A 26,072-nucleotide genomic window follows, 5' to 3' on the forward strand; every position below is an offset into this window, starting at 1 on the left:
GTACAGTATATCGCACATAAGAATACGTTTTATTGTAAGTTGGGGGAAGATGGGACACATTTATCACATAATATCCAAATATCATGATTGTGTTTTAAACAATAAACAATGGTGTATGGGAGTTGTGAGGATACGGTTATATAATTCTTTGAATGTTTTTTGTTTACTACTAAATTGGTTGAAAAAATAGAATGAACAGGTGTCCCATCTTCTTCCACCCTACAATTTTTTTTATTTTAAACAAAATCTTTGGGGACATTGTTAATACAGCTACATTCATAGATGTCAAACATAGTAAACCCTATTTTTAATGTGACGATTGCAGTTTACTTTGGCTTTACTTTTTTGTATGGACACTTAACAGGGTAAAAGCTGTTTTAGTTGTAAAACTAGCGAGCAAAACAAATTATATCACACCATGCAGATCCCAAGTTCTGCATGGTACGGCGCTGTGGCATAGTTGGTTATCGCGCATGCCTGTAACCGAAGGTTATTGGTTTAAGGCTCGACGAGGTGTATGAAACAGAACACCTGTGTTTAACGACTGTCTTTTTTTGGCCACGCGAAGATAAAAGTTATTCATTTATTTATTCAAGTTCGATTTCTGGGGAGGAAAGTCTACTAAACATAAAGACTAATAAAATATTTTTTCTTTCAGCAAAAGCAAAAGCAAAGGAGGACGATGACGAACTGGCAGAACTACAAATGTGGGCTTCGTAAATATAAAGAAAACAAGACAAATTCTTCCCTTTTCAATCTGCCGAACTGTGTAGAACACTTTGTATCATTAGTCACTTCTATCCTAGCTTTACCAGTGAAAAAAAAACATTGTACAATTTTCGGTACCCAAATTCAGAAAGAACGGCGTTGTCCAACGCATGTACATTGTAAGGCCGTGGTGATTGTGATTTAAGAAAGTATTTGCGGCCGTTTAATCTACGTATGCACTTTATGTATATAGTTGACTTACTTCTGCGTAATAAACGCTTGGTTTGAATAAAGGAACCAGTGGTTAGATCGATATAGGCAAGCTGCTTTACCGAGAGGTAAGTTGATCTTTTTGACATGTGGCGATAAGACTAAGCTGCTAATGTAGTGAGCATTCATTTAATGAGGGCAAGGTTAAGAGCGTATTAATGCGTGTAGCTTTCGTTTGCATTATCTGATACAACATTGTACGATGCTGTGGCTTATAGTTCGAGCGCTTGCGTCGTAACCAGAAATAACTGGTTAATGTGACACTGGCGGTTTAACCAAATTGTCAGCAGTTACAAACGCTGGGAAGGTAACGGTTTTTGACAGGATATTTGTGAACACAGGCGGACAAAGTCCGTGAATTGCCATATAGTGGGGTGGGGGAAGTTGGGACACCTTTCACACATAATAACCAAATATTCTGATCGTGTTTTAAACAATTAACAACGATCTATGTTTGTTTACTATCAATTTGTAGGAGAAAATAGATTGAAAAGGTGTCCCATCTTCCCCCACCCTACTATATCACACTTTGACATTACCAAAAAGGGAAATCTAGCGCACGTAGTTTACATAGCTTCTGATAAGACTCTGTTGTAATTCTACCTTGATTTATGGGTGAGTAATTCTACCTTGGTTCTCTATGGGTGAGGTCTTACGACAAGGCACGTCAGAAGACTTGGTATATAGGTCTCGGGCCATTATACCTTATATTCTATCTGATGCCAAGTCTGTATTATAGTGATAGGCCGTGGTATGCGTGGGCTAAACCAAAAAAATAAAGTTGTCTTTAAAATATCGTCTAAAAAAACAACACAAATATGGCGGAAATATAGTTCTATAGAGTAAGATGGGATAACAACCCCGCTTTTAGTGTGACCCGGCTGCGGTAATATGGTTTTGTAAACATGCTTGGGTATAATTACTACCAAGTTGGAAGAGAAAAAGAACGAACACTTTTCATGTTTACCCCACCCTATAATATATGGTGCAGTGGGCCATCAAAACACCTAGATCCAGGAGTCATCTCATCAACTGACAATACGTATTGCCACGTTTTATCATATAAAGTATTTAATCCAACAAAACAAGAATTAGTATATTTCATTAAAAAGATTTTTTTCAAAAATCTACGAACCATTCCTCTAGAGGCGCTAAATATACTTCCGCGTTCCTTGCGCAATATTGCGCTCCATTCACACGCGCGAGAATTCAATTATTACTCCTCGTTTACACGCTGCTAAAGGCTGCACCAGTACTACCGTGTTGGGCGTTGCATTTTAGTTTCCACCTGTTGCTGTAGAAGAAGCTGCTCAAACCTAAAGAAGATTGTTGACGAATTCTTGCAGTGAATGCCGGTATTTTAATTGTAGATTTATCAGTATATGGGCTTTGCTTTATTTATTTATTGTATTTATTTTAGCCTGTATTTGGTTTTAATGTGTAGTAGGTTGGGGTAGGTTGGGACATGTTTGTAATCTTTTTTCCTGCCATTTGGTAGTTAACAAAGAACATTTAAAAAAATATGTAACCGCAGGTCAGCCAGGTCTATCCTTGGTCACGTATAGAAATGTTAACTGTTTAAAATACGCTACAGGTGTCCTATCTTACACCACAGTAATATACGTATTATTTCATTTGTAATAGTGGTTTGTTAAAAATACCATTTATATAAGTTTAATAATGTAACTATATACCATGCTTAACTTATCTAACCAATATCTACTGTTTAAGGTTTCCTTCAGCTCGATCACTTGACGTGCGAAACCGTCGGACTTCGATTCGCTCGGGAAAAAAACGGATTCGCTCCTTTCGTTCTACAATTTCTTTTGCTTTAAATACGGTTTATGATCATTCGCTCGTCCGATACGATTTCTTTGAAGTTTACGCCAAACATTCGCTGCGTCTCTAGCTTGAAACTTGCGTTGCGTCGCATTACGTTACGATGCGCTTTGCCTCGAACTCAGTTCCTCGCATTATAGGGTACGCTGCGTCGGTTTTGCGCTTTAACACGCCGCCTATATTCGTTTTATCTCGGTACTGCGCGCGTGGGCCCACGCGTTCGTTTTTTTCGGTTAACTGATTCATTTAAGCAAAGCCCAATACTGTAACGTTTGTTAGTTTTTTTTAGTAAAACAAAAGGAAGATATGAACTGAACGGAATCAAAAGAAGCTAAGTATAATAGTTTCATATATACATATATTAAGAGTATATGGGTTGGGGCGAATGTGTGTCCTAGGGTAAAATACTTAACTGCAACTGCAATTGCTCGTCTAGCCTCGTGTGCCTTTATATGGATTGTTTTTTCATAAATGAAATAACCCCTCCCCAAATAATTGCGCTTCAAATTAAGCGGGCATGAGGTGTGTGAAACAGAACACCTGTAATACAATAAATGCAGTTGTCCCACCAAGTGAAAATTAAATTAACATTCATTCATTTAACATTTATATATTACTCACACCAATAAGTACATCTCAATTTTCAGAAAGATTAACCAAGCTACGAGCTATATCGACATGCGCGATGGATTGTGATGTTAACAGCGAAAACGAACTCGAATAAAAAGGAGAGAAGTTACGTAATATGGTAAATGGGCACTCCAATAGATAATACATATTTGCGCCTTTGATCTTACAAAAATATGAGATACTAAACACAATTAAAGACGAGATACTAAACACAATTAAAGACGAGATACTAAACACAATTAAAGACGAGATACTAAACACAATTAAAGACGAGATACTAAACACAATTAAAGACTATCAAATAATACAGATTTCTGTTATAAATATAGGCTATCAAATTGATGAGACACATTTGCGTCTTAGATCTCACAAAAATATGCTACTCAGCATATTTAAAGACCATCGAAGTGTTAATATAATATAGGGTGGGGGAAGATGGGACATCTTTAGCACTTAATATTTAAATATCCTGATCGCGTTTTAGAGAATTAAGAACGGTTCATGGGAGTTGTGACCATACGGTTTAATAACGCTTGGAATGATTCTATTTACTACCTAATGGGACGAGAAAATAGAATAAAAATGCGTCCCATCTTTCCCCACCCTACTATACATACATTTGTTTTATATTAAGCATAATTCACCGACAATTTACCCGCTAAGTCCTGGATTTTAACTTGAGTACAGCTTTTATTTTTATATAGGAGCAACAGACATTGGATCATGAAGCACGACAACGACGATTTTATAAGAACCAAATGCGATGGTAAAACGTACATTAGGTTACTTTGATTATGCTAATGTAGTTTCGTTCAGGTCCGCTTCAACTGAGCAACAATTCAGCTACAGACAGAAGTACATCCACATATTATCAGGTGATGATTTTGATTCATGCTATTAACGTCTGTTGTTATATTCGGTTATTACATCGGCTTTCAAGTTACAGGTAGCAAAATACGGACGAAGAAAGGATATTTATGGAAGGAAGGCTAAGAATTACGAAGGTTCGTTTTATAACTAATCTAATTGACTATATGTCATTTTCCCTTGACTGTAGGAGAAGATGGGACACTTTATTTTATTGTCTTGTCCCATTTGGTAGTACACGAAGAACATTCAATGAATTATAGAGTCGTATCCCTACGACTTTCATAGACCGTTGTTTATTGTTTAAAACACGACCAGGATACTTGGATAGTTTGTGCCAAATGAGACGATGAATATAAAAAAGGTGTCCCATCTTCCACACCTTACTATATTAAAATATTAGCGTCTTACTTGTCAATTAATCAAATCACGTTTGCAAATATAGGAAGCTGGAACGGTCTGGAAAAAGTGAATATGTCAGCAAGATGGGATAGTATACATACGGTACCATGTATGATTATAAATGTTGTACTAGCATTATTGTTAGGTATGCTGGGCTCGGGCAAGCCAGCATGGTGTATTTAGGTGTATTTGATATATGGCTTTTGTTAATATTTTGGTGTAATGAGCCAGAGATTAAACGTCCGGGTCGGAGTAGGTCTACATCGTAGAACTAGTATAGTTTATGACTCTATGTAATTATAGATAGACCGTACAGAGTAGGCCTGTGTGTTAGTTCTGTTATAGTGTGATCTGTTAGATTTTATTGGCTGCACTGAGCTAAGTATGCCAGCGCTCCAGCTTTCTAGTTTGGCCACGGGGCACTGGTTTAAAGTTGTTTGACAATACTTGGATATTTATTTGATTAATCTATTATTATTTTTATTGACTTGTTATTTTTAGTCGTGCTTTTTTGTAAAATACAATTTTTCCTTGTATATCCACATAACCAATAAATCCGGTCGGTTATATAACTGCGGTAATATCTGTGCGAAAGTAATACGACTTAAAACCTGATAAATAATATTAATAAAAACAGGTATAAAATGTTGTAGGGCCTTAAATTTAAAAATGTGAAATGAGAACTAAAACTTCGCAAATTAATCGTCGATTTAAACGACTAAACCTTGAAAACAAATACTAAACAACTTTGCAGTTTAAACATACGCCAAATTCTCAATGCGTGCCGAAAACGCCAAATTCTCAATGCGTGCCGAAAACCAAATTAACAAAGCAACATTCATTCTTTATGATTGCGAATAACTAATCTAAAGCCCCACGCGACGCAAAAAAAAACGCGACGCACCGCTGCGCCGGATTTATTTACGCGACAAGCAGTGTGCGGAAGCGACATATAGCGGTAAATTATAAATGTGCCCTTGAGCAAGGCACAAGTGGGTGCTGCTCAAACCCACTCGACGCACGTAATTTAATTTCAATACAATAATAGTATATATATACTTTTTGATACATTAATATTATTCAATTTTCAATACATTAATAGTATAATTTACCGTTTACTGGCTGTAACTTTATACGCCTTTATTTTTTTTGATCTGTTGCACTATATATATATAGTATAGAGGGTGGGGAAAGACGGGACAGCTTTAGCACAACTCGTATTAATGTAATTAATAGGTCAAAGCAACCACGCTCTGTGGCCAAACGAGACTGCTGAGAGTAGGGTAGGGTAGGGTAGGATTTGCTAGGGTAGGTAGAGGATAGCAACGTAGGCTATGGCCCGTTGGTCTGTTTAGGGTTGTCTGTTGTTATATTGGTAATATTGTATCATTGTTACACTGTTATTGTTTTAACCTCGTTTACAGGTGTGCTTGTTTTCCTTGCGTGAATATTGTATTCCGTAAAGGGTTTCTGGCCGTAACTAGAAACCCACTACCCTTGGCTGGGGGCTTGTCGTGCCGTAGTGGCTTTCCACCAACGCCAGCCATACAGTTTATGAGGGTATTTTAATTTTGTTTTTGTTTTACAGAAATTTCAGATTGAAAGCCGCTTAATCCATAAAACCAACGCTGCTGGATATCAAGTTTGACGAAATGCGTGCAAATTTGCGTAACGTTTTGTGATTCGTATACTAAGTGATTCGCCAATCTTACGCCAATAAACTGTTTTTAACCCATTTTTTGTTGTAATGTTTAACAGAGAACGTATTCTCTTGAAATACCTCCATTTCAGGCGACAATAAAGAGCTCTCTTGTTTGGTTTTGCCCAAGTAAAAACAAACCAAATATCATAGTTTAATAATGTTGTATTATTAAACTATGCAAATATAAAGCAAAGAATTTTGGTAGTTTGTTTTGATAGCCTTTGCTTTAGCACGTAGCGGACGTTTAAGTGACCACTTTCCTTTAATTTTAGACTTTTAGGTGTATAGATTGTGTGGTAAGGCGGTTACGGCGAAATAGTAACGATGGCTTCCAAAGGAATGAAAGCGTTACAAACGTGGTGTCAGCGCAATGTTGAAGGTTACAAAGACGTTAACATTGTAAACATGACAACGTCTTGGAGAGATGGGCTTGCTTTTTGTGCTCTTATACACCGGTTCAGACCGGACTTAATGTAATTTTGTGGTTATTTTATTGCAATTTTTGTCTCGTGTGAAAAACACAATATTTGAGCTTTGCGTACTTAAATGATTGCTGTTTTCTTGGTTTTCAGAGTAATAATTAAGGCAGTCCAGTTAAGTTTTGTGGTGAACTTATTTAGTGCTGTGGCAGGGTGTTTAGCCCTCCTGCCTCTAACACAAAGTTACATTAACGAAGAAACATGGTAACTTGTAACCTGGCATAAGGTGTATGAAACAGAACACCCATGTTATAATGACTGTTGTTTTCTGGATATGCCAGGATAAAGCAAGTTACATACATCCAATAATAAAGGCAGTTCGATTAAGTTTGTAGTGAACTCAAGCCTAATATGTTTCTTTTTCAGTGACTTTGATTCACTTTCGAAAGAAAATGTCCTCCATAATAACCAACTTGCATTCACTGTCGGTGAGAAGGAGCTTGGTATTGCTGCTTTGTTGGATGCTGAGGATATGGTGGCCATGCAAGTACCGGACAAACTAAGCATCATTACCTATGTGTCGCAATACTACAACAGACTTCATAAAATGAAGCCAGCTGATGGTAATTGGCATGGGCCGTTGGGCATCTTAATTTTGTGTTCCTGACTTTTAGACTGATAGTCATTTTAGTTTGTGGCCCCTGTCTTCGAGCCAATAGGTATTTTAGTTTATGGCCCCAATTTTTGATTGATAGGCTGTTTAAGTTTATGGACCCATTTTTAATATCATTTCTACTTAATAGTCTATGTGCATTGTGTATCTAACACAATTCTGTGTCATATTTCTCATTTTGTTTTATTAAAATCTGTGGTGACACTGTTAACTGCAGTTACACGCATAGTCATTAAACTTAAGGGAATTAGGTATTAGGGTGAATGCAGCATTCTTTGGTTCTGCTTGTTTGTATAGACACCTACAGCAGAGTAAAAGCTGTTCTAGGTAAAAAAAAAACTAGGGTGCTAAAACAAAATGACACCTGTGTGTTTGGAAAAATGGGGTGACCAGTAACACCCGGCACACCTAACAATATGCCCATCTAAATTTTTACATAAAAAAATGACCTGTTCAGATTTTTCATATTTTTAAATTAATAGTTTGTTATTTCTTCAGACGAAAAACCACTAAAAAGGAAGTCTACCCTACAATCTACACCCGAATTTGTTAAAATTAAGAGGAAAGAGCCAGAACCGGTTAAAAAAGTTGGCAGCACGGTATGTCTCAGTTTAAGCACATTATTAATACTGTAATAGTCATTTTTTTATGTATCTTTCAAAACAGACTTGCTCCCAACCCAGTAGTCACAAATGGGTTGTCCACAAACTGTCAGCCATACATAATTTACTTACAAATATGGTAACCTGAATCGGGTAAGAGGTGTATGAAACAGAACACCCGTGTTATAATGACACCCATGGCCCTGCCACGTGAACATATTAAGATGGATGCATTTACTCATTGCAGCATTGTACCTTTATTCTAGTATCTAGGCGCCCACAATTACTGCCGTAACCCAGATATAGATGCACGAGGTTCATGGTGTTTTACAATGAACTATCTATTATCATTAAACATTTTTTATAAAATATATATTTTTTTCCCTTAGTCCCAACCACTTGCAATAAACTCAAACTTCACGAGACCATCCTTACCTTCCAAACCTCAAGTATTTAGTGTTTGTGAAATCTGCAAGAAGAAAGTTCATCTTGTAGAGAGGTTTATTGATGAAGGGAAAGTCTATCATAGGCAGTGTCACAGGTACAAGGAGTATAAGTATAACACTTGTTAACGCAGACCAACCAAATATCCTGATTCCTGATCGTGTTTTAAACCATGAACAACGGTCCATGAGAGTCGTGACTCACTCCTCGTGAGAATATGGTTTTATAATTCCTTGAATGATCTTTGTTTACTACAAAATGGGAGAAAATGGATTGAAATTGTATCATCTTCCCCCACCCTACTATACCACAGTCTACAAATTATAAACAAATCTGTGGCATGCAGGCATGTTTTTTTTTTATTTCTTTTGCAATCTTTTCAAAGTATATATAGTAGGGTGGAGGAAGATGGGACACCTTTCCATTCTAATTCCACGTCCCATTTGGTAGTAAACAAAAAAATTCAAAGAATTATAAAACCCTACTTTCACAACTCCTACAGACCGTTGTTAATTATTTTAATTTCATTACAAATTCACTAATTAGTAATTATATTTTAGTGTAATTGTAGTTAGGACAGAAATTACAAGTTAAGTAATATATATATATATATATAATGATGATAAGCTTAAAGGTGCTGTACGTAATTATAATGTATGTAATGCAATTTGCAATGTTTGTATGAATCACACACACGCATACATGCATGACTCAAGTTACAAGTATTGTTTTTGGTCAAATCGTTCGAATTGGTTTAAATTAAATGATTCAGTTTGACGTAAAACATTTGGAAACAACAAGTTTGTTATGAGACGAGAAAGTTCCATGCATTGAGAAAAATGCTATGAATTTGTAGATTTTTTAATTTAAATTGAAAAGACAAGAAATTTACATGCGTTAAGCTTTAATATGAGTTTAGAGATTTGTGAATTTGAGTTTGAGTTGTTGAGAATCTGAATATTTTTATTAGGATTATATGAATATACATTAAAACAGACAAGAAATTTCCATTTCTTAGCTTAACTATAAGGTTGTAGATTTATGAATTTAAATTGAATTGATGAGAATATTCCTATTAAGGTATTGTTTATCTTAGCACAAGTTAATTAACTACAGTAATTGGTCAGTGTGTGCTTATATCATATAGCAATTTACTAATGTATATGTATATATAACTAATTAGTAAAGTAACTAATGTTCTTTAGAACTAAAACACAGTTTAGTCTGTTGTAGTGTGTTTGTGGTAGATTAATCTAATATGCAACTTGGCTAGTTACAACTAAATGTGCGTTTATTTAACAATATGTATACATAGAATTTGTTTAATCGTTTATGCATTGATACAGTGTACTGTTTATTATTTTTATGTAAGTCTTATCATATTTATACATATGTGTCTGATAAGTTGTAACTTTAGTATTATTTACAAGAAATTTTATGCAGAACAAATTTTTTTTGGTAGGCTAAAGTCTTTAAGTGACATTATTTAAAAGAAATTTAATCTTTATGCGTAATAATTTGTTTTTGCAGGACAAAGTCTTTAAGTGGCATGTACAGAAGAGACAAATCGATAATTTCACAACTTGAAAGCAACAAAAACTCTGAAAAAGTTGCAGAAGATAAAGATTCCAAACCTCGCAACACCAACGAGAATAGTTCCTCGAAAAAAGAAGTTAAAAGAAACCCAAGCCGAGTTGCAGATATGATATCTGTGTTTTCAAATGCTCCTAAGCAAAAAGTTAAAGTGAAAAGCGCAGAAAAAGAAAAATCAGTTGAAGAAAATGATAAAAGGGAAGACACAAAAGAGGATACTGTGCCAGTAGTAATTGTGCCACAAAAAAATGAGGGTAAAAAAATGAAAATCGTGGATACTAATAATATCCAAGCTTCTGAACAGCCAACAACCACTTTTGATGAAACTGAGCAGAAAATAAGAGAAAAAATAACTCCCGAAGTTCCAATACCCACTGCAGGCAGTGGAAATGTGACAGAACTTTCAAAAAGTAATACGGCAAGTTTGGAACTTACAAAAAATAAAGCCGAAGATTCAGAACCTCTAAAAAGTGATGCCACAGACCTAAAAACTGATCTTGCGCATACAGATATTTCAAGTGAAGTAAAAACAAGCGAAAATAGTGATAAAATAATTGTGCAAGAAGACAAACAAATCTCAGAAGAGAGTATTACAAATGAAGAAAGCAATCAGGAAATCAAGGGTTCGAATAATCAACCAAAAAAATCCACAATTGCCCCGGAAATTGTTAAACCAACAGTCGTTGTTCAAGATACAACTATGCTTCCTGCTTTGCTAAAATCGCTTACTGAGGTCCGAGAAAACCATGAAAAGAAGAAAGAGGATCCGAAAAAGATTGATCCTGCGCTAACATCCTCTATAGCCCCTCTCATCAGTGAACTCCCAGCTTCTCCAATTAAAAGACCAACTCCAAGGTATTTGTTAAGTTTTTGTTTGATAAATTGACCAAGACAAAAAGTTTTGTTAAATTTTTGTCCCAATTTTTGTTGAATTTTTTAATTGACTAGACAGAAACTTATACCTGTAGCTGCAATCAACATTGTTTTGTTTTTTGTAGCAATTGCTATTTAATTTTGAATCATTTACTCAATTTATGTTTGCAGCTGCATTTGTTAATTATTTTTAACCTTTGTGTATCACTATCAATTGTTTAACTATAGTACATTAAGTGCTAGACCGTCTTGGTCATGTTAGTTGCATTGTTTAAATGTATTGTTCTTATTAGTAGCACACTGTTATGAATAAAAAGGTTAAGCTAGGGCTAAAATAACCCTTAGTCATACAGGGCTGTTGAATTTGAACAGCTGGATTATAAAAACATTCAGCCTCTATATTATTAGGCTACTATTTGTCCTATTCTAATAAATCCTTTGGCCTAAAGCCCAGGTCCTCGACAAGCACCTCACCCACATAAAATAGTTCTTAAATCTTATTTAACCATTCATTCCACAGAGTGAGAATGACAAGTTCAAATTCAGATTCAAAACCTAAAGCAAGACCTCGCTCCTTTAACAAAGTTGATGTCAAACCTAAAATTGAGAGTAAATCGGCAGAAGAACTTAATCCATTTGCTCTTAATGATGATGAGATAGACCATCCTGGAACTCTTGGTGTGGTTGAGAACAATAAAACAACCAAAAACCAGATTGAAAATAAACCAGAAATAAATAAAGTAATAGAACCTTTAAACCCGTTCGAAATGGAAGAAGAAGAAGAGGAGGAAGAAGAAAAAGGGTCCTCGGAGCAAAAATTAAGTGATGTTGGGAATCATGGCGATGTTGGAGAAAAAACTGAGATTAAAAAGAGCACAAATCCCTTTGATGTAGATTTAGAAGAAGAAGATGAAAAAGAGGAGGAGGAGGATGGAAAGAATCCATTTGATATGGAAGAAAGTGATGAAGATGGGAGAAATCCATTTGAGATTGAAGAAGAGACGCCAGAGATGAATTCCTATGATGAGAGCTTGAATCCGTTTGGTCTGGACGAAGATGCGGGTAGTGATCCTACTGATGAAGATGTGAAGATTGGGAACAGGGATGTTGGACATCCGATCGCTACTTTGGATCAAAAAATGAAAATTAATGCCGTGAAGAAACCCCTTGATGCCCCTAAACCCCCAACAAGGAAAAAGGCCCCAGCCCCTCCACCCCCTAAACCCCCAGCAGAGGAGAAACAGCTCCAACCCATTACCCTGCCGCCCGTAGCCCCACCAAGGCACTCACCCGTCACCACAAAACGAAGAGCCCCGAACTGGAAATCGGACGTTGAGAAAAAGATGGAGGAAATGAACACTAACAATACTGTTGATAAAAAGTAAGTTTTGACAAATTTTTTTTATAAAACTATTGGTGCACATTTTTTACTGAAACATGTAATGACATTACTGTTGAAAAAAAAAACTTTTGCGAAATTTCTGTGAAAAATTGTTACTTTTGTCCAACCTTAGGTGTCACTTTTTCCCTTTTTGTGAAATCTTGGGTGTCATTGTTAAATACGGTTACACTCATATAGTCCTGAAATATTAGGAGCCTCCTTAATTAATTAGGCAAATGTAGTCTAATTTAACCTTGCTTGTGTGTGTGTGTATATATATGTAAAAATGTGGCACATATTTTACTGATAATTATGGTGACCGTGACATTGTTTAGTTTAGTTTCGTTGTTTGTATAGACACCTACAAGCATAGTAATAATTGGTTACCAATTAAGATGTAAAAGTGTGGTGCAAAAACATTTGATGTTACCCCTTGTATTAAAAGTTACGAGGAATATCAAGACTAGTACCTTTAACACTATACCTATCTATGCATAAAACCAGTTGTTTAATTGCTAACTGTTTTATTTTCAGATTCATACATAGCCCAGAAACAAAGAAAACAAGTCCACTACCCACCAAGGCTGGAGCAAAACGTAAGTCATTTAAATTTATCATGACGTAAATAAATGAAAAGGAAGTCCTGTATTTGCACCTTGCATTAAATTGTTTTTAAACTTGATTCGATTTAGCCAGAAAAACAGGAACCACTGTAGCAATAGGAAACATTTGCAAGAAATTAATTCTGTATTTGTGTGCGTTTGATTGAAGTGAATATGCTACAATATGTTCCCTATATCCTGAACATGTTCGACCAGTGTTGAGCACTTTGTCAATTATATATTGGTTGTAATACACAACTTGGGATTCTTTTCAACTCACTGTTGTACTTGTATGTAATCTAATTGTAGTTTTAAAAGAAATATTAAAAAACATAACTGATTTTGTTGTGATTTTGACCCAAAAAAATAACTGATTTTGTTGTGATTTTGACCCAAAAAAATTCATGTTTTTACACAACTTAAATTCCCCCCTACTAAAAGTAATATTGTTAAAAAAATTGAAAAACAGAACTGATTCTGTCATATTTTTTTTTCAAAAAAGTTTCATGCAGACACAAAACCATGACGGTTTATTTATTAATTTTTATTGAATCAGAAACACCCAACAAAAGCAAGCCACCAATCATAAAACCAGCTCGACCAGCACCAGGTTATGGATTCCCACTTATTAAACGAAGTGTAAGTTTTCTGAGCTTTTATTACGTTTCTGGTTGATGTTTGACCAATTTAAAAGTTACCCTGAACTGTACAATACTTCTGCTACAGGCCCGTAACAATGGGTCATCTTTCTATGCACTCTGGCAAGCTGTATGGCATCAGTACACGTATGTCACCCATGTAGAATTTGCCCCATAATTGGGTTTGGTTTAGCTGAAAAGTCAAATATGTTTACTATTTACATAGTAAAATAATGCTGAATTTTGTGTGATAGAAAACTTTACTTTATTTTATGTGCAACTGTACTAATACGCATAAGACAATAAAATGTATTTATTGTTAATAATAAAAACGTACTAGTACAGTGCCTTTAAAATATCAAATCTTTTGGCATCAATGATGATCACTGAGGTTTAATCCTTGCATCCATGATCCAGGTTAAGTGGGAGATGACGGAAGAAGAGGTTGTGAGCGAGATGGCCATCCTGGATGTTCAACTTAAAGATCTTGAGAAGAAGGGAGTCAAGCTGGAGGAAGTTTTGAGAGATGAGATGGAATTAGAGTCTGGTATGTGTATGAATTAATCTTCTACTTATAACATGTGGGATAAAGCTCAGCTGTAGGTTATTTCGTTCTAATTATCGATATAGTGAATTGGTGACTGTAGTAATTTGTGCGAATCTGACCCTGATCTGGTGTTTATAGAGTTATATGAATGTATGTACTTTCTTTATCCTCGCATGGCTGGAAAACGAGGTTGTTGTAACACAAGTGTTCTGTTTCATACACCTTGTGCGAGTATACGAGTTACCACGAACGTAACTTTATGGGTGTTTATTTTTTGTGGAATTTTTTTTTTTTTTTTTCGTATGGCTACAATTTAGACAACCCATTGCCATTAGTGACCATTAGGTTGAGCAATTGCCTTTATGTGTCCCGCTCTAACTTAATAAACTATAAATATACAGATTCTCATTTTTTTTTCAGGCAACGAAGTAAAAACCGAAACTGATCAATTACTTCGCGAATGGTTTGACTTAGTTCATGATAAGAACAAGTTGGTACGAAGGGAAACAGACCTTGTGTATTTGTAAGTTAACCTAAAAGTTAAGTTTCGATGCGTTTGGCCATATGCCACCTTGATTGATGTAGTTTCCTGTTTGACCACTGAGTGTGACTATATTTTAGCCATGTTTATGTTAAATGTATTAAGATGGGGCACCTTTTTTCTTGTCCCATTTAGTAGTAAAAAAAGAACATTAAAAGAAAAAAGAAAAAGTAAAAAAAGAATCAAAGAACTATAAAACTAGATCTTCGCAATTCCCATAGACCACTGTTAATTGTTTAAAACACGATCCGGACATTATGTGCCACAGGTGTCTCATCTTACCCCACCCCACCATATCTACTTTTACAGAATGCAGCAACAAAGGTTAGAGCAAGAACATGCTGATGTTGAATATAAGATACGTAAACTACTCAATAAACCAGGTATGATTTCCTAATTAAATATATATTCCTTTATTCTGTTCTATATAGGTAAGGTCCTATAGCTTGTCACGACATAGAATTAGAACCTTGATTTAGGCCGCTAGTACCCATTTTAGTGACCGCTAGGTTGGAGCAATGTTTTTCGTCCTGTCCAAGTACATGTATGCCACAATCTGTAACAGTATCAGTGTTGAGCCTTGAACTCAGTATCCTTCGGTTACAATGCAAGCACATAATATATAGTATGACGAAAATTAAAAAAAAAATGAAAAATTTCTTCTTGAAAAAATGAACTATTTGCTTTAAGTGAAACAACTATTTAATTCGAATTGATATTTGAACATTACTGTTTGAGAAAGTTTGACAAAAAAGGAATTTCTCTTTCCGTAGTTTGACTTCATGAAGAATTATTTATTACGAGTTTATTAATCTTTACAGATGGTGAGAAAACTGAGGAAGAAAAAGAAGAAGAGAGTAACCTCCTGGATCAACTTGTGCAGGTTGTGGAGCGACGTAACGTTATTATTAATTCCATTGAAGAGGCGAGAGTCAAGTGAGTTATTTGGTTTGCTGACGTTATAAGTCAGTGTGTGGCATTAGGCTTTTTATTTTACATTCACCCACAAAGTTACATACATGGCAACTTGTATGGTGGCACGAGTTGTATAAAACAGAACACCTGTGTTATAATGACTGTCGTTTTCTGGCCATGCGAGTATAAAGCAAATGACAAAAATGAATTTTAGTACATTCCCTATTCAGTGGTCCAAGTTAAAATATTGAAATAAATATGTAATTTAACACAGTTACAATAAATGTAATTTTTATCCTTTGCGAGCCAAAAGATATCATAATAGTGTGAAAAAGAGCCTAGTTATACACCACATGCTTATTTACAGTTCTATGCTGTTCAAACCACATACAGTAACCTGAATTTTCTGGGTGAATTTTTACATGATAATAATGAATGTAACTTGCTTTATCCTTGCATGGCGGGAAAATAACAGCCATTGTCACACGAGTGTTCTGTTTCATACACCTTGTCCTAGTTTTGTTTCATACACCCTGTGGGTTCTTGATTTTTTGATTTTTTTTTATATATGGCAAATTGGACAACCCATTAGTGACTTAGTTGGAACTAACCAACTGTGGCATGGCGCATACAATAACCGACTTTGCCACGGAGCGATGCTTAATATTGCTTGATACCCCAGGGAGGAAGAAGAAGATGCAGCTTATGATCGAATGAAGATCCAGATGGATTCTCCTCCCGACAACGACAATTCTAAAATGAAAAAGAAAAAAAATAAAGTCAAAAAAATGTTCAGCAAGAAAAAGAAATCTTCAAAACATGATGCTGAACCAACAGAGCAAACATCCAATACCTGATTATTGGTTTTATTATTTATTAACTTTTTATTTAACTGCTCATTGTTTTATTCCATCCAGCAAAGGGTGCTGGCACCTGCATTTGCACTTGTGTTTTAAAAAAAGTGAAATCTGTTAAATCATAACTACACATTTAAATTTTTTTAAATATAATAGAAAACTGCATAGATATTTATTGAAAAATTTGCAAGAAGAAATTCTCTGGCCTAAATCCTAGGACCCAGTATTCGCCATGCTTCGGGACCTCACCCACATAGAATAGAAGGAAAAATATTAATTTAAAATAAATCCTAAGCATTCTGCAATAAAACCTTTAGTGTGTTTGGCTATCTACTGTATTTAAAACGCAGTATGTCATAATTGGTAGTATTCTTACGTGCCTTGCTTGCTTATGTTGCAATATAACTACACAGACTTACCTGTTCATTTCTGCCATGCCTTTAATTCATAATATATTTGATGCTTGCTTGATTGCCATAGTATTTCATGTTAACATACTCTAAAGACATTTGTGTTGTGTATAGTAGAGTGGGGAAAAATGGGACAACTTTTATTTCGTTTTCTTTTTTATTTAAAGAATTATAAAAACCTATCCTCACGACTCCTATAGACGTTGTTTTTTTTTATAACACGATCAAGATATTTGGATATTATGAGCTAAATGTGTCCCGTCTTCCCCCACCCTACTATATCTATATTGCCCACAAAGCATTCTGCTCCTATGCTGGCCATGGGTAATGGGGGCTTTTATACACTTTACATCAAACCGAATACATACAAATAGTTTTCTTAATTCCAAATACCACCCTAAAATAGTGCAACTGTAAAATGTATTTCACAAATTGCTTTCTTCTGCTACTTCTAACTTGTACTATCTAATCTACAGTTTCGTAAATTGTTCTTAATTATTGTAAGCTTTATTCACACCCTTCTTGCTCAACAGTGTTTCCTTTTATGTTTTACAAATATTTTAATCATTCACCCGCTGCATTAAATCTACTGCTACCACAAGATGATGTAAAAAAAATGACACCTAATAACTCCTGGATAAAAAGGTACAGTGGTAGGTTTTCTAGTAACTGTGTAGATTTTTTCGGATTGCAAAATGGTAATGGGTGCAAGGCTTGTCGCTGCTACCATTGTGGGTGTGTGTCCTTGGGCAAGACACCTAACGATAATTGCTACAATTCAGTAGTTACTTATAGGTACAAGGCTCGTCACTGCTACCATTGAGGGCGTATATGTCCTTGGGCAAAACCCTCATTGGTAATTGCTACAACTCGGTAGTCATTTACAGCGAACATAAAAGTTACTTATCAGTTGCATTACAAGTTACATGAAACCGAACATGTGTGTTACAACTACTGTCATTGTCTTGCAAAGCAGGATAATGGTATAATTTAATGAAGTTCGGTGATAAAATAGTAGCCATGGACAACTTTCACAGTATTTTACAGTTAAATAATAAATACAAGTTGAATAAAGAATACAGTTAACACAAGGGGTATGAACTAATTTACCAAATATTAGAAAGCACACACTGGTAACATGGGCCCAGTGTATTTTTAATCTACCCACGTACACTGTAACACCCTTGGAAAGCACAAGCTTTTTTAACATAACGTTCTACATAGAATAGAACTAATTGTTAACAGTTTATTCTTATGATTCAGAGTTCATAATTGCGCTTTCTAATTTTTTCGATCGTTCTTTGTCGATCATTTCCATTTCTCTGATAAGCAACGAGATTTGTGAAGCTATGATTGGTCGATATTTACTGCCTTGTCCGGCACTTTCCATGTCTTCCAGAAACTTCTTTCTTTCCTCAATTTCTTTCTCAACTAAAAAATAAATTTTGTTAGTTAAGATGTAGGTATGACGTATGAATAGGTGTATTTTATTTATCCTCACAAAGCAGGGTATCGACAATTGTTTTTTTAACACAGGTGATCTGTTTCATACACCTCATGCCCACTTACGAGTTACCATGTATGAAACTGTTGATGGTGATCAATGTATGTGCATTTTAATAATGAATTTTAGACAACTAACAAAAAACTGCTCAGTAAGAGCAATTGCCATTGGTTAATTTTATTTTCTAAAACACCAAATTGTTTTACATTTATTTATACTCCACTCTATCTTACCTTCTTCAAACCTATCAATTCTTGGTAATTCTTTCATCTTTTGTCTTTCCTCTGCAAGTTTTTGTAGCTGGCTCTTCGGTTTCACATCTTCACCATAAGCCATGATGTTTGACAATCTTTCCTTTTCTTTATCCAGAGATTCTGTCGAATAAATGTGACATTAATGTGTGATGGAGACTGGAGAGCATATGAGATCCCTGAGTCCTGTGTATTAGCAATTCCTCTAAAGCCAATGTTCGTTTTATGGGTAACGTATATTAAAATAACACCTAAAACATACTTCTGCCAAATTTAATTAATTTACAGAATTTTTTTATATAGGGTAAATAAGGTTATAAGCCAATATTTATGTTTTTATTTGCAAGCATACATCAAATTAATGGCTAAAACACCTCTGTCAAATTTGATATAAAAATTGAATACGGTTTTTATATAAGCATACATGGTGCATTGGCAGTGATTAGCACATCTTCATCTAGCCTAAATGTTACAAAATCAAGACTTTCTGCTTTTACCATTTTAAGCATATGTGCAACAATAGAGCAACCCACTTGTACTTTGACAGTGGTCTAAATTATCACTCATGTTTAAAAAATAACCCGCAGCCCAAGTTAAAACAAAACACCAGGGTTATAAAGAATGCTGCTCAGCTGTCATAACAAATAAGATAAATTTATTCAATAAATGATCTATAAATGTCAAAATTTTAAATCTTTCGTCAAAATTTTAAATCTTTCGTCAAAATTTTAAATCTTTCGTCAAAATTTTAAATCTTAGGTCAAAAATTTTAAATCTTTTGTCTAAGTTTTAAATCTTTTGTCGAAATTTTAAATCTTTCGTCAAAATTTTAAATCTTTCGTTAAAATTTGTAATTTTTGATAAAATTTTATTTTTTCGTTAAAATTTTAAATTTTTCGTCAAAATTTCAAATTTTTTTGTCAAAATTTTAAATCTTTCGTCAAAATTTTAAATCTTTCGTCAAAATTTTAAATCTTTAGTCAAAATTTTAAATCTTTTGTCGAAATTTTAAATCTTTCGTCAAAATTTTAAATCTTAGGTCAAAAATTTTAAATCTTTTGTCTAAATTTTAAATCTTTTATCAAAATTTTAAATCTTTCGTCAAAAATTTTAAATCTTTCGTTAAAATTTGTAATTTTTGATAAAATTTTATTTTTACGTTAAAATTTTAAATTTTTTCGTTAAAATTTTAAATTTTTCGTTAAAATTTTAAATCTTTCGTCTAAATTTTAAATCTTTTTAACTTACTTATTGGTTTAGGAACGTACTGTGGTCTGTCATAAGCTCCACTCTCCTCAATTTCATCCCGTGTCCTCATCGAAGAGGAGGCTTGTCCTCTCATTGTAAAGGCTTTCTGTGGAGGAGGAAAGCTCTCAATCCTCATTTCCCGCTCACTGGATGTGGGAGCAACTTTTAGAGGAAGAGCTTTTCCCTCTGTTAAGCAAACATTTTAGAGAAATTTTGGCAGAAACTGATTTATATTATGGTAAAAAATTCTTAGTTTTGTACAGATACATATGGTGTGCATTTTATAGATAAATGTATATGACTTATTTATTCTTCTGTGGCAGGGCAGTTGCAGTTGTTATAACATGACTGAGTGTTCTGTTTTAAACACATCAGGCCTGCTTATCAGCCACTTATGTTGTTATGTAAATATGTGGGTGGGTATTTTAGAGAAATTTTTCCGTTCTTTTAGCCCCAACCCGTATCTCAGGTCTAGGTAAGCGCTCTAACCAACATTCCACAGAACAAATACCATAGATAACGATAATTTATATTATTTATGTCATTATTTTTGCACTGTTCCTGAACCTTTATATAAAATACCTTTAACTCAAACCTTACTTTTTAGAGAATCTGACAAAGCTCGACGTTGAAAGTTGGTTAATTTTGATTCCTCCATCATTACTAAAGAAATAATAAAATCATATCAAAATATCTAAACAGGTTTTTATGAAATTCAAAACTTTACATAGTTTGTTTTACTAAGTATATTTAGGAGAGCATTCGAAGAATTTAAGACGTTTTGGAATTTTTAATTAATTTTTTTAAATTTAAGATGGATTATACTTAAATTATAGATTCAATTGTGATTAATTTGGTGTTTTACCTTTTAGGAGATCTTTAGTTCCAGCTGACAATGGAGCTGTATTGGAAGCTCCAAACAACCCGCCTGCTTGTACGGCATGTCTTTGGGCCATTTTAAGTTAAACAGCAATAAGTTATAAACTAAACGGTTAAATCCAATTACACAGTTTTATAATATACAGGCAGATTACAGTAGATTGTTTTTTTTTTGGTAAAAATGTTTTGGCTTTCCTTTTGTTATGGTTACCAGACGCTATTTTCATAGAAATTGTGTTTCGCCAGTGTTGCCAACAATATTTTGTCATTTATTTTTCATTAAATTGGCGCATACATTCGTACTTCAACACTTTATTTAAAGGCAAATTTCTTTAACTTGTATATTTATGTACGTAAGAAGCACATAGTTATTTGAATATGCTATAAATAGTGCGTTTTATGTATTATCGTGGCGCAATTGTGATTTCTTGTGTAACGTACTTCGGTTTTTACTATGACTGTATTTCGTTACTATGAACGGTACAGAACGCAATATTTGTAAAAGATAAAACATAATTTTTTAAAAGCTTTGTACAAATATAATAGCTTAACTTATGTTTATAACACTTATGCTAGAAAACAACGTTTTAAATTAGGAGTACATCTAAATTTATTTGCATATTCTTTACAGATACAGATATAGCTTGTTGGAGAATATAAGTCAAAAATGATGTGTGAAATTGGCAAACTGACTTGAAAACCTAAATTGTATTGTTTTTTTAAAACAAGATGGTGAAATTGACTGAAAAACTGGTTCTGGCTAGAGCTCGTGCAAATGATCTGTCAAATGTGAAAACTTTAAACTGCTGGTATGTTTTTTTGTACAGTATAGGCCTAGTCATTTAATATTCAAATGTGTTTGGTAGCTATGTAATTAAAATATCAAATAGGCTACCATTATATATATAATACATTTGCATTTATTACAATATGTGCCAACTTATTTTTACAGGGGCAGTGGCTTGACAGATGTGAGTATATATACACCTTCTTTCACTCTACTCTTGTTTTGCACCAAATTGTGTTTAATGTCGGTGCTAGTGAAGAATCTACCCCCCCTTCCGGTACATGGCAGAATAGGCTGGTGGAAAGTGTTAGGGGTTGGTCACTAGTGGTTGGTGGTTAGGGGTTAGGTGTTGATGGTTAGGGGGTTAGTAGTTATAGGTTAGGGGTTTTTAGTTATAGGTCAGGGGTTAGGGGTCAGTGCCCAGTGGTTAGGGGTTAGTGGTTAGCAAATAAGGTGGGGGAGAAGATTTTTCACTAGCACCTTAATATCTTCGAATATACACCTAATAAATTCTGATAATAATTTTTCTGACTCCTAGGGTATTAAAAGTAAAAACAATAATCTAGGATTTCATTTTACATTTAGAAAGTGTTTTTCATCATAGTTTGACACCAGAAATTATGCAATAAACCTGTTAAAAGTTGTGCCCAATGTCAGATAAAATATTGGAATAAAGTTATTGTAATCACCCACAAAGTAACATATATAGTAACTCGTAACCTGGCACAAGGTGTATGAGCACCCATGTTATAACAACTGTTGTTTTACAACCACACAAGTAAAAAGTAAGTTGCATTGAGATTCATTCATTATACTACTTTTTATAATGTAACAGAGTTCTGATATTTTTTAATACAGGTTTCAGTTCTGCAACACCTAAGTACACTTAAAGTTGTAAACCTCAGGTGAGTTTTTTATATGCGCCAATTTTAAAATTTAAAATGCAGGGCAGGCCCTAAACATTCTGTTGTTACAGTGCAAATGAATTGACCAAATTGGATGACTTTGAAGCTTGTTATTCACTGAAAGAGTTGTATTTGAGGAAAAATAAAATTCAACAACTAGATGCAATAGATCACTTGCAAGACTTAAAAGAACTAAAGTAAGTTGAACTGAAAAAAAATATCGTAAAAGAATTCAAAAGACAGGATATAACGACAAAACAACTGTTGTTAAAATACGCTTACAGTTAAAAACGCACTTAAGGTGGCAGTACACAGTATCCGGAATTCGTCCGTTTTGTCTGTTATGTCGGATTTCGCTGTCGCATGCGGAACTCGGTAATGGGTTTGCATACGACTTTGCAGGCAAATTCGCATGCCGGATACTGTGTAAAGCCACCTTAACATTTAATTGGATTAAAAAAGGCGTGGTCGCTTCACCCAGCAAACAAACGGACCATTTAAGTTTAATTATTATCAAGTTAAACTTAATGGTATGAGTTCAAAGTTTATTTAAATTTCTACCCATATTTTATTTTATGTTGCTTCCAGGTTACTATGGTTATCAGGCAACCCATTCTGTGATGAGCTTTCAAATGAAGAATATCGTCTTAGTGTTATAAGGCGTGTACCACAAGTACAAATACTTGACAATATACGTAAGCATTTGACTTTTTATTTATGTGTAAAAATTGAAGGTTTAAATTACATTGTCTATAGTGGTAAATGCATATCATTCCAAGGAACAAAAGTGACATTTTATCTTTTAATGTCCCATTTTTTTATGTTTTACCAGCTTTTATCCTTGCTATTGGCTTTATATATTGAATTCGCCACTTTAGCCAAAATATATTGCTGTCGGTATTCGCCACATTAATCGATAGGATTTCCTACTGTATTTTTAAAATATCACAATATATATATTTTTTTTATTCCAAAAACCTGACACTTTAGTTGGAATAAATACATACACCTTTTAGTTGAAATAAAGGCTATAGGTTTAGTACCTTTACTGTAACAGTAACTTAATAATTATTTTTACAGCTGTAACATTGGAAGAAAGACAGAAAGCACTTGCCAGCAACTTGGAAGAAACATCTGAGGATAATGAATTAATTGAAGATGTTTCAGATCATGAAGAGCAGTCTTCTAATGTTTCAAACAATACCTTGCCCTCTACTTCTGAAATATCAGAAAATATTGATTTGGTCAACACTGGTCCAGAAATCAGTTCTGATTTGGTCAACACTGGTTCAGAAAACAGTTCTGATTTGGTCAACACTGAGTCAGAAAACAATATTGATTTGGTCAACACTGAAACTGAAAAAAGTTCTGATTCGGTCAACATTGAAACTCAGAAAACTTCCGATTTGGTCAACACTGAAATATCTGAAAATATTGATTTGGTCAACACTGAAAATGAGAACAACCCAGCTAATCCAAATTCCAAAATGATTGAAACTGCGGCATCTGACGACACAAATCCATCTTCAACCCCGGACCAATCTGCCCTTGAATTATCACTTGAAGAAACAAAGTAATATTTTCCATTATAAGTAGGAGTTTTGGGTGAATGTCTGTCTCTGTCTGTGCTGTTGTATCTTTATTCTGCTGGGTCTACTACCATAGCCTGCTATTTTTTACACTACTACAGTGCATTTTGCATGTCTAGTGACTGTCGTTTTTTTGGCTATTTTATCTTTTTCACTTAGTAGGGTAGGGGAAGACGGGACATCTTTATCACATAATATCCAAACATCTTGATCAAGTTAAACATTTAACAACGGGCAATGGAAGTTATGGGGATACGGTGTTATATTTCTTTAAATGTTAGTTGTTTTTTATCAAATGGGAGGGAAAAATAGAAAGAAAAGGTCTCTCACCCTACTATACTTTATTTCTGCCCCGATACAGAAATATGAAATTCCTACCTGGCAGTTTCATTTAAGCTGTATATATATGTTTTAATTCATATTTAAACTCTATGTTATATTATATGCTTTCTCAATGGTTCCTATAGAAAATAGTGCCATTTTATTTTTTTAACTATAAATTATTTTATGATAGTACTCTAATTAGTATTTACTAATGTAAAATCATAATCTTTGTTTGTTTATGTTAAACATTTAAACATTTATAGCCAACTAAGAATACAACTTGGTTTGAAACCGATGTCAGTTGAAAAATATGGTTCATCTATTTCCCCACCTTTTAAACCAAGCAGAAAACATACAACTACTATTAAGGTAATTTCATAATTTTGTAATTATTTTACACACACAATTGTTTTATACATATTGGAGCTTACAAATTTAATACAACATTTGTTAGTGACCTAGTAGATACTCAAAACATTTTGTTTAGCTATTTTTGCAATAAGAACTGAATGACACTTGTTCATTCTCGTACGGCAATTCAGACATTATAGTCTTTGGGCAAGACAGTTAACAGCAATTGGCTCAACCCAGTGGTCCCCTATGGCTGTCTAATTTGGTCTCTAAAGGATTAGTCTAAAGATAAGTATATTAAACAGAACACATATGTGATAACAACTGTCATTTCCCTGCCATGTGAGGACATATAAGTAACATCCATTCATTATTCAGCCAAAAAACAGTTGTAACTTTGTGCCTTTTACACAAGAATCAGAATTCTCCACAGACAGAAAAACGTGATGTTTTGAACGAAACTTTGGCTCTTGTTAATTTACTTGACCAAGATGAGTTGATTGAACTACAAGATGTTGTGAAGAACCGTCTTTCCACTATCACAGACAGAGATCAAAGGGCAGAGGTAACATTTGTTTTATATGTGTTTTATATATTTATATGTGAAAACTAAAATCATTACAAAATTAACCGTTTGGTGTCTAGCCCAAGTACACATACGCCCACCATGGTAGCAGCGAAGAGCCTTGAACCCATTACCTTTTGGTTACAGGCAGGCGCGCCAACCACTTTGCTACAGCGCTGGACATATATATAAAATAGTTGATTTATATTTCTTTAATTTTTCAGACCTCTATAAAGCCTTTTTCGCAGAACAACAACAACAACAACAACAATGTTGATAGCAATGTTGAACTACCAGCAAAAGGCCAAGTTCACCGCATGATGCAACGCATGCAAAAAATCATAGACACTGGTTGATTATATTTATATGGGCAAATATAAATAGCTGTATCTCATATAGTATACATTACTGTTCTAATCAATTTATACTAAATGTGATTTTCATGCAGAACACACATACAGTTTTGTGTATTAGTAAGAAAGACCTGTTTTTCTTTTCCAAATAAACGTACTGTATAAATGTATTTTCAACCAACTTAAAGTATAAACATTTTTGTAACATAACATATTATAGTAGGGCGGAAGACGGGATACCTTTAGAACTTCATATACAAATATCTTGATCGTGTTTTAAATAATTAAACAACAGTCTAAGGGAGTCGTTGTAAACGGTTTTATAATTCATTGAATGTTCTTTGTTTACTACCAAATGGAGCAAAAAATAGAATAAAAAGGTGTCCCATCTTCCCACACCTTA

General features: G+C 34.2%; 5 protein-coding genes across 10 annotated transcripts in view; 4 read left to right on the top strand and 1 right to left on the bottom strand.

Annotated features, from left to right (window-relative positions):
• The window catches only part of LOC100185572 (charged multivesicular body protein 4b-like), an 8,736-nt gene extending 7,717 nt beyond the window's left edge, over positions 1-1,019 (top strand). The window contains exon 5 of the mRNA XM_009860683.3: positions 659-1,019. Within this exon, the coding sequence (XP_009858985.1) occupies positions 659-720 (62 nt within the window). The 3' untranslated portion in view covers positions 721-1,019. The remainder of the gene's footprint in view (positions 1-658) is intronic.
• A 670-nt stretch (positions 1,020-1,689) lies between these two features.
• Positions 1,690-4,899, top strand: LOC113474368. The gene is made up of 6 exons (XM_026835109.1): positions 1,690-2,333; positions 3,465-3,565; positions 4,152-4,213; positions 4,264-4,322; positions 4,394-4,451; positions 4,760-4,899. Exons 2-6 carry the CDS (start codon positions 3,513-3,515, stop codon positions 4,897-4,899), a joined length of 372 nt encoding a protein of 123 aa, XP_026690910.1. The 5' UTR covers positions 1,690-2,333; positions 3,465-3,512.
• Positions 4,900-6,660: 1,761 nt separating this feature from the next.
• On the top strand, positions 6,661-17,511 carry LOC100185097 (MICAL-like protein 1). Of its 2 annotated transcripts, XM_002119934.5 has the most exons (13): positions 6,661-6,891; positions 7,264-7,460; positions 8,009-8,109; positions 8,502-8,653; positions 10,087-11,004; positions 11,543-12,403; positions 12,938-12,999; positions 13,562-13,644; positions 14,061-14,190; positions 14,611-14,713; positions 15,041-15,114; positions 15,553-15,667; positions 16,329-17,511. In XM_002119934.5, exons 1-13 carry the CDS (start codon positions 6,743-6,745, stop codon positions 16,501-16,503), a joined length of 3,120 nt encoding a protein of 1,039 aa, XP_002119970.3. In that variant the 5' UTR covers positions 6,661-6,742; the 3' UTR covers positions 16,504-17,511. The 2 variants fall into 2 exon arrangements, with proteins under 2 accessions (XP_002119970.3, XP_026691128.1); XM_026835327.1 differs by lacking the exons at positions 6,661-6,891; positions 7,264-7,460; positions 8,009-8,109; positions 8,502-8,653 and adding an exon at positions 9,538-9,636.
• A 300-nt stretch (positions 17,512-17,811) lies between these two features.
• On the bottom strand, positions 17,812-21,280 carry LOC100183584 (UPF0193 protein EVG1-like). The gene is made up of 5 exons (XM_002123821.4): positions 20,782-21,280; positions 20,517-20,579; positions 19,917-20,102; positions 18,651-18,791; positions 17,812-18,344 (listed from the first exon to the last, which is right to left on the bottom strand). Exons 1-5 carry the CDS (start codon positions 20,870-20,872, stop codon positions 18,166-18,168), a joined length of 660 nt encoding a protein of 219 aa, XP_002123857.1. The 5' UTR covers positions 20,873-21,280; the 3' UTR covers positions 17,812-18,165.
• A 131-nt stretch (positions 21,281-21,411) lies between these two features.
• Positions 21,412-25,839, top strand: LOC100185951 (protein C21orf2 homolog). 5 transcript variants are annotated; one of them, XM_026835331.1, is made up of 9 exons: positions 21,412-21,604; positions 21,748-21,766; positions 22,441-22,487; positions 22,559-22,684; positions 23,076-23,182; positions 23,568-24,060; positions 24,664-24,769; positions 25,167-25,316; positions 25,541-25,839. In XM_026835331.1, exons 1-9 carry the CDS (start codon positions 21,525-21,527, stop codon positions 25,670-25,672), a joined length of 1,260 nt encoding a protein of 419 aa, XP_026691132.1. In that variant the 5' UTR covers positions 21,412-21,524; the 3' UTR covers positions 25,673-25,839. The 5 variants fall into 5 exon arrangements, with proteins under 5 accessions (XP_026691132.1, XP_026691133.1, XP_009858986.1 ...); XM_026835332.1 differs by having other exon boundaries at positions 25,565-25,839; XM_009860684.3 differs by having other exon boundaries at positions 25,173-25,316.
• Positions 25,840-26,072: the final 233 nt, after the last annotated feature.

This window comes from Ciona intestinalis, chromosome 7, assembly GCF_000224145.3.
Source record: "Ciona intestinalis chromosome 7, KH, whole genome shotgun sequence".
NCBI lineage: Eukaryota > Metazoa > Chordata > Ascidiacea > Phlebobranchia > Cionidae > Ciona > Ciona intestinalis.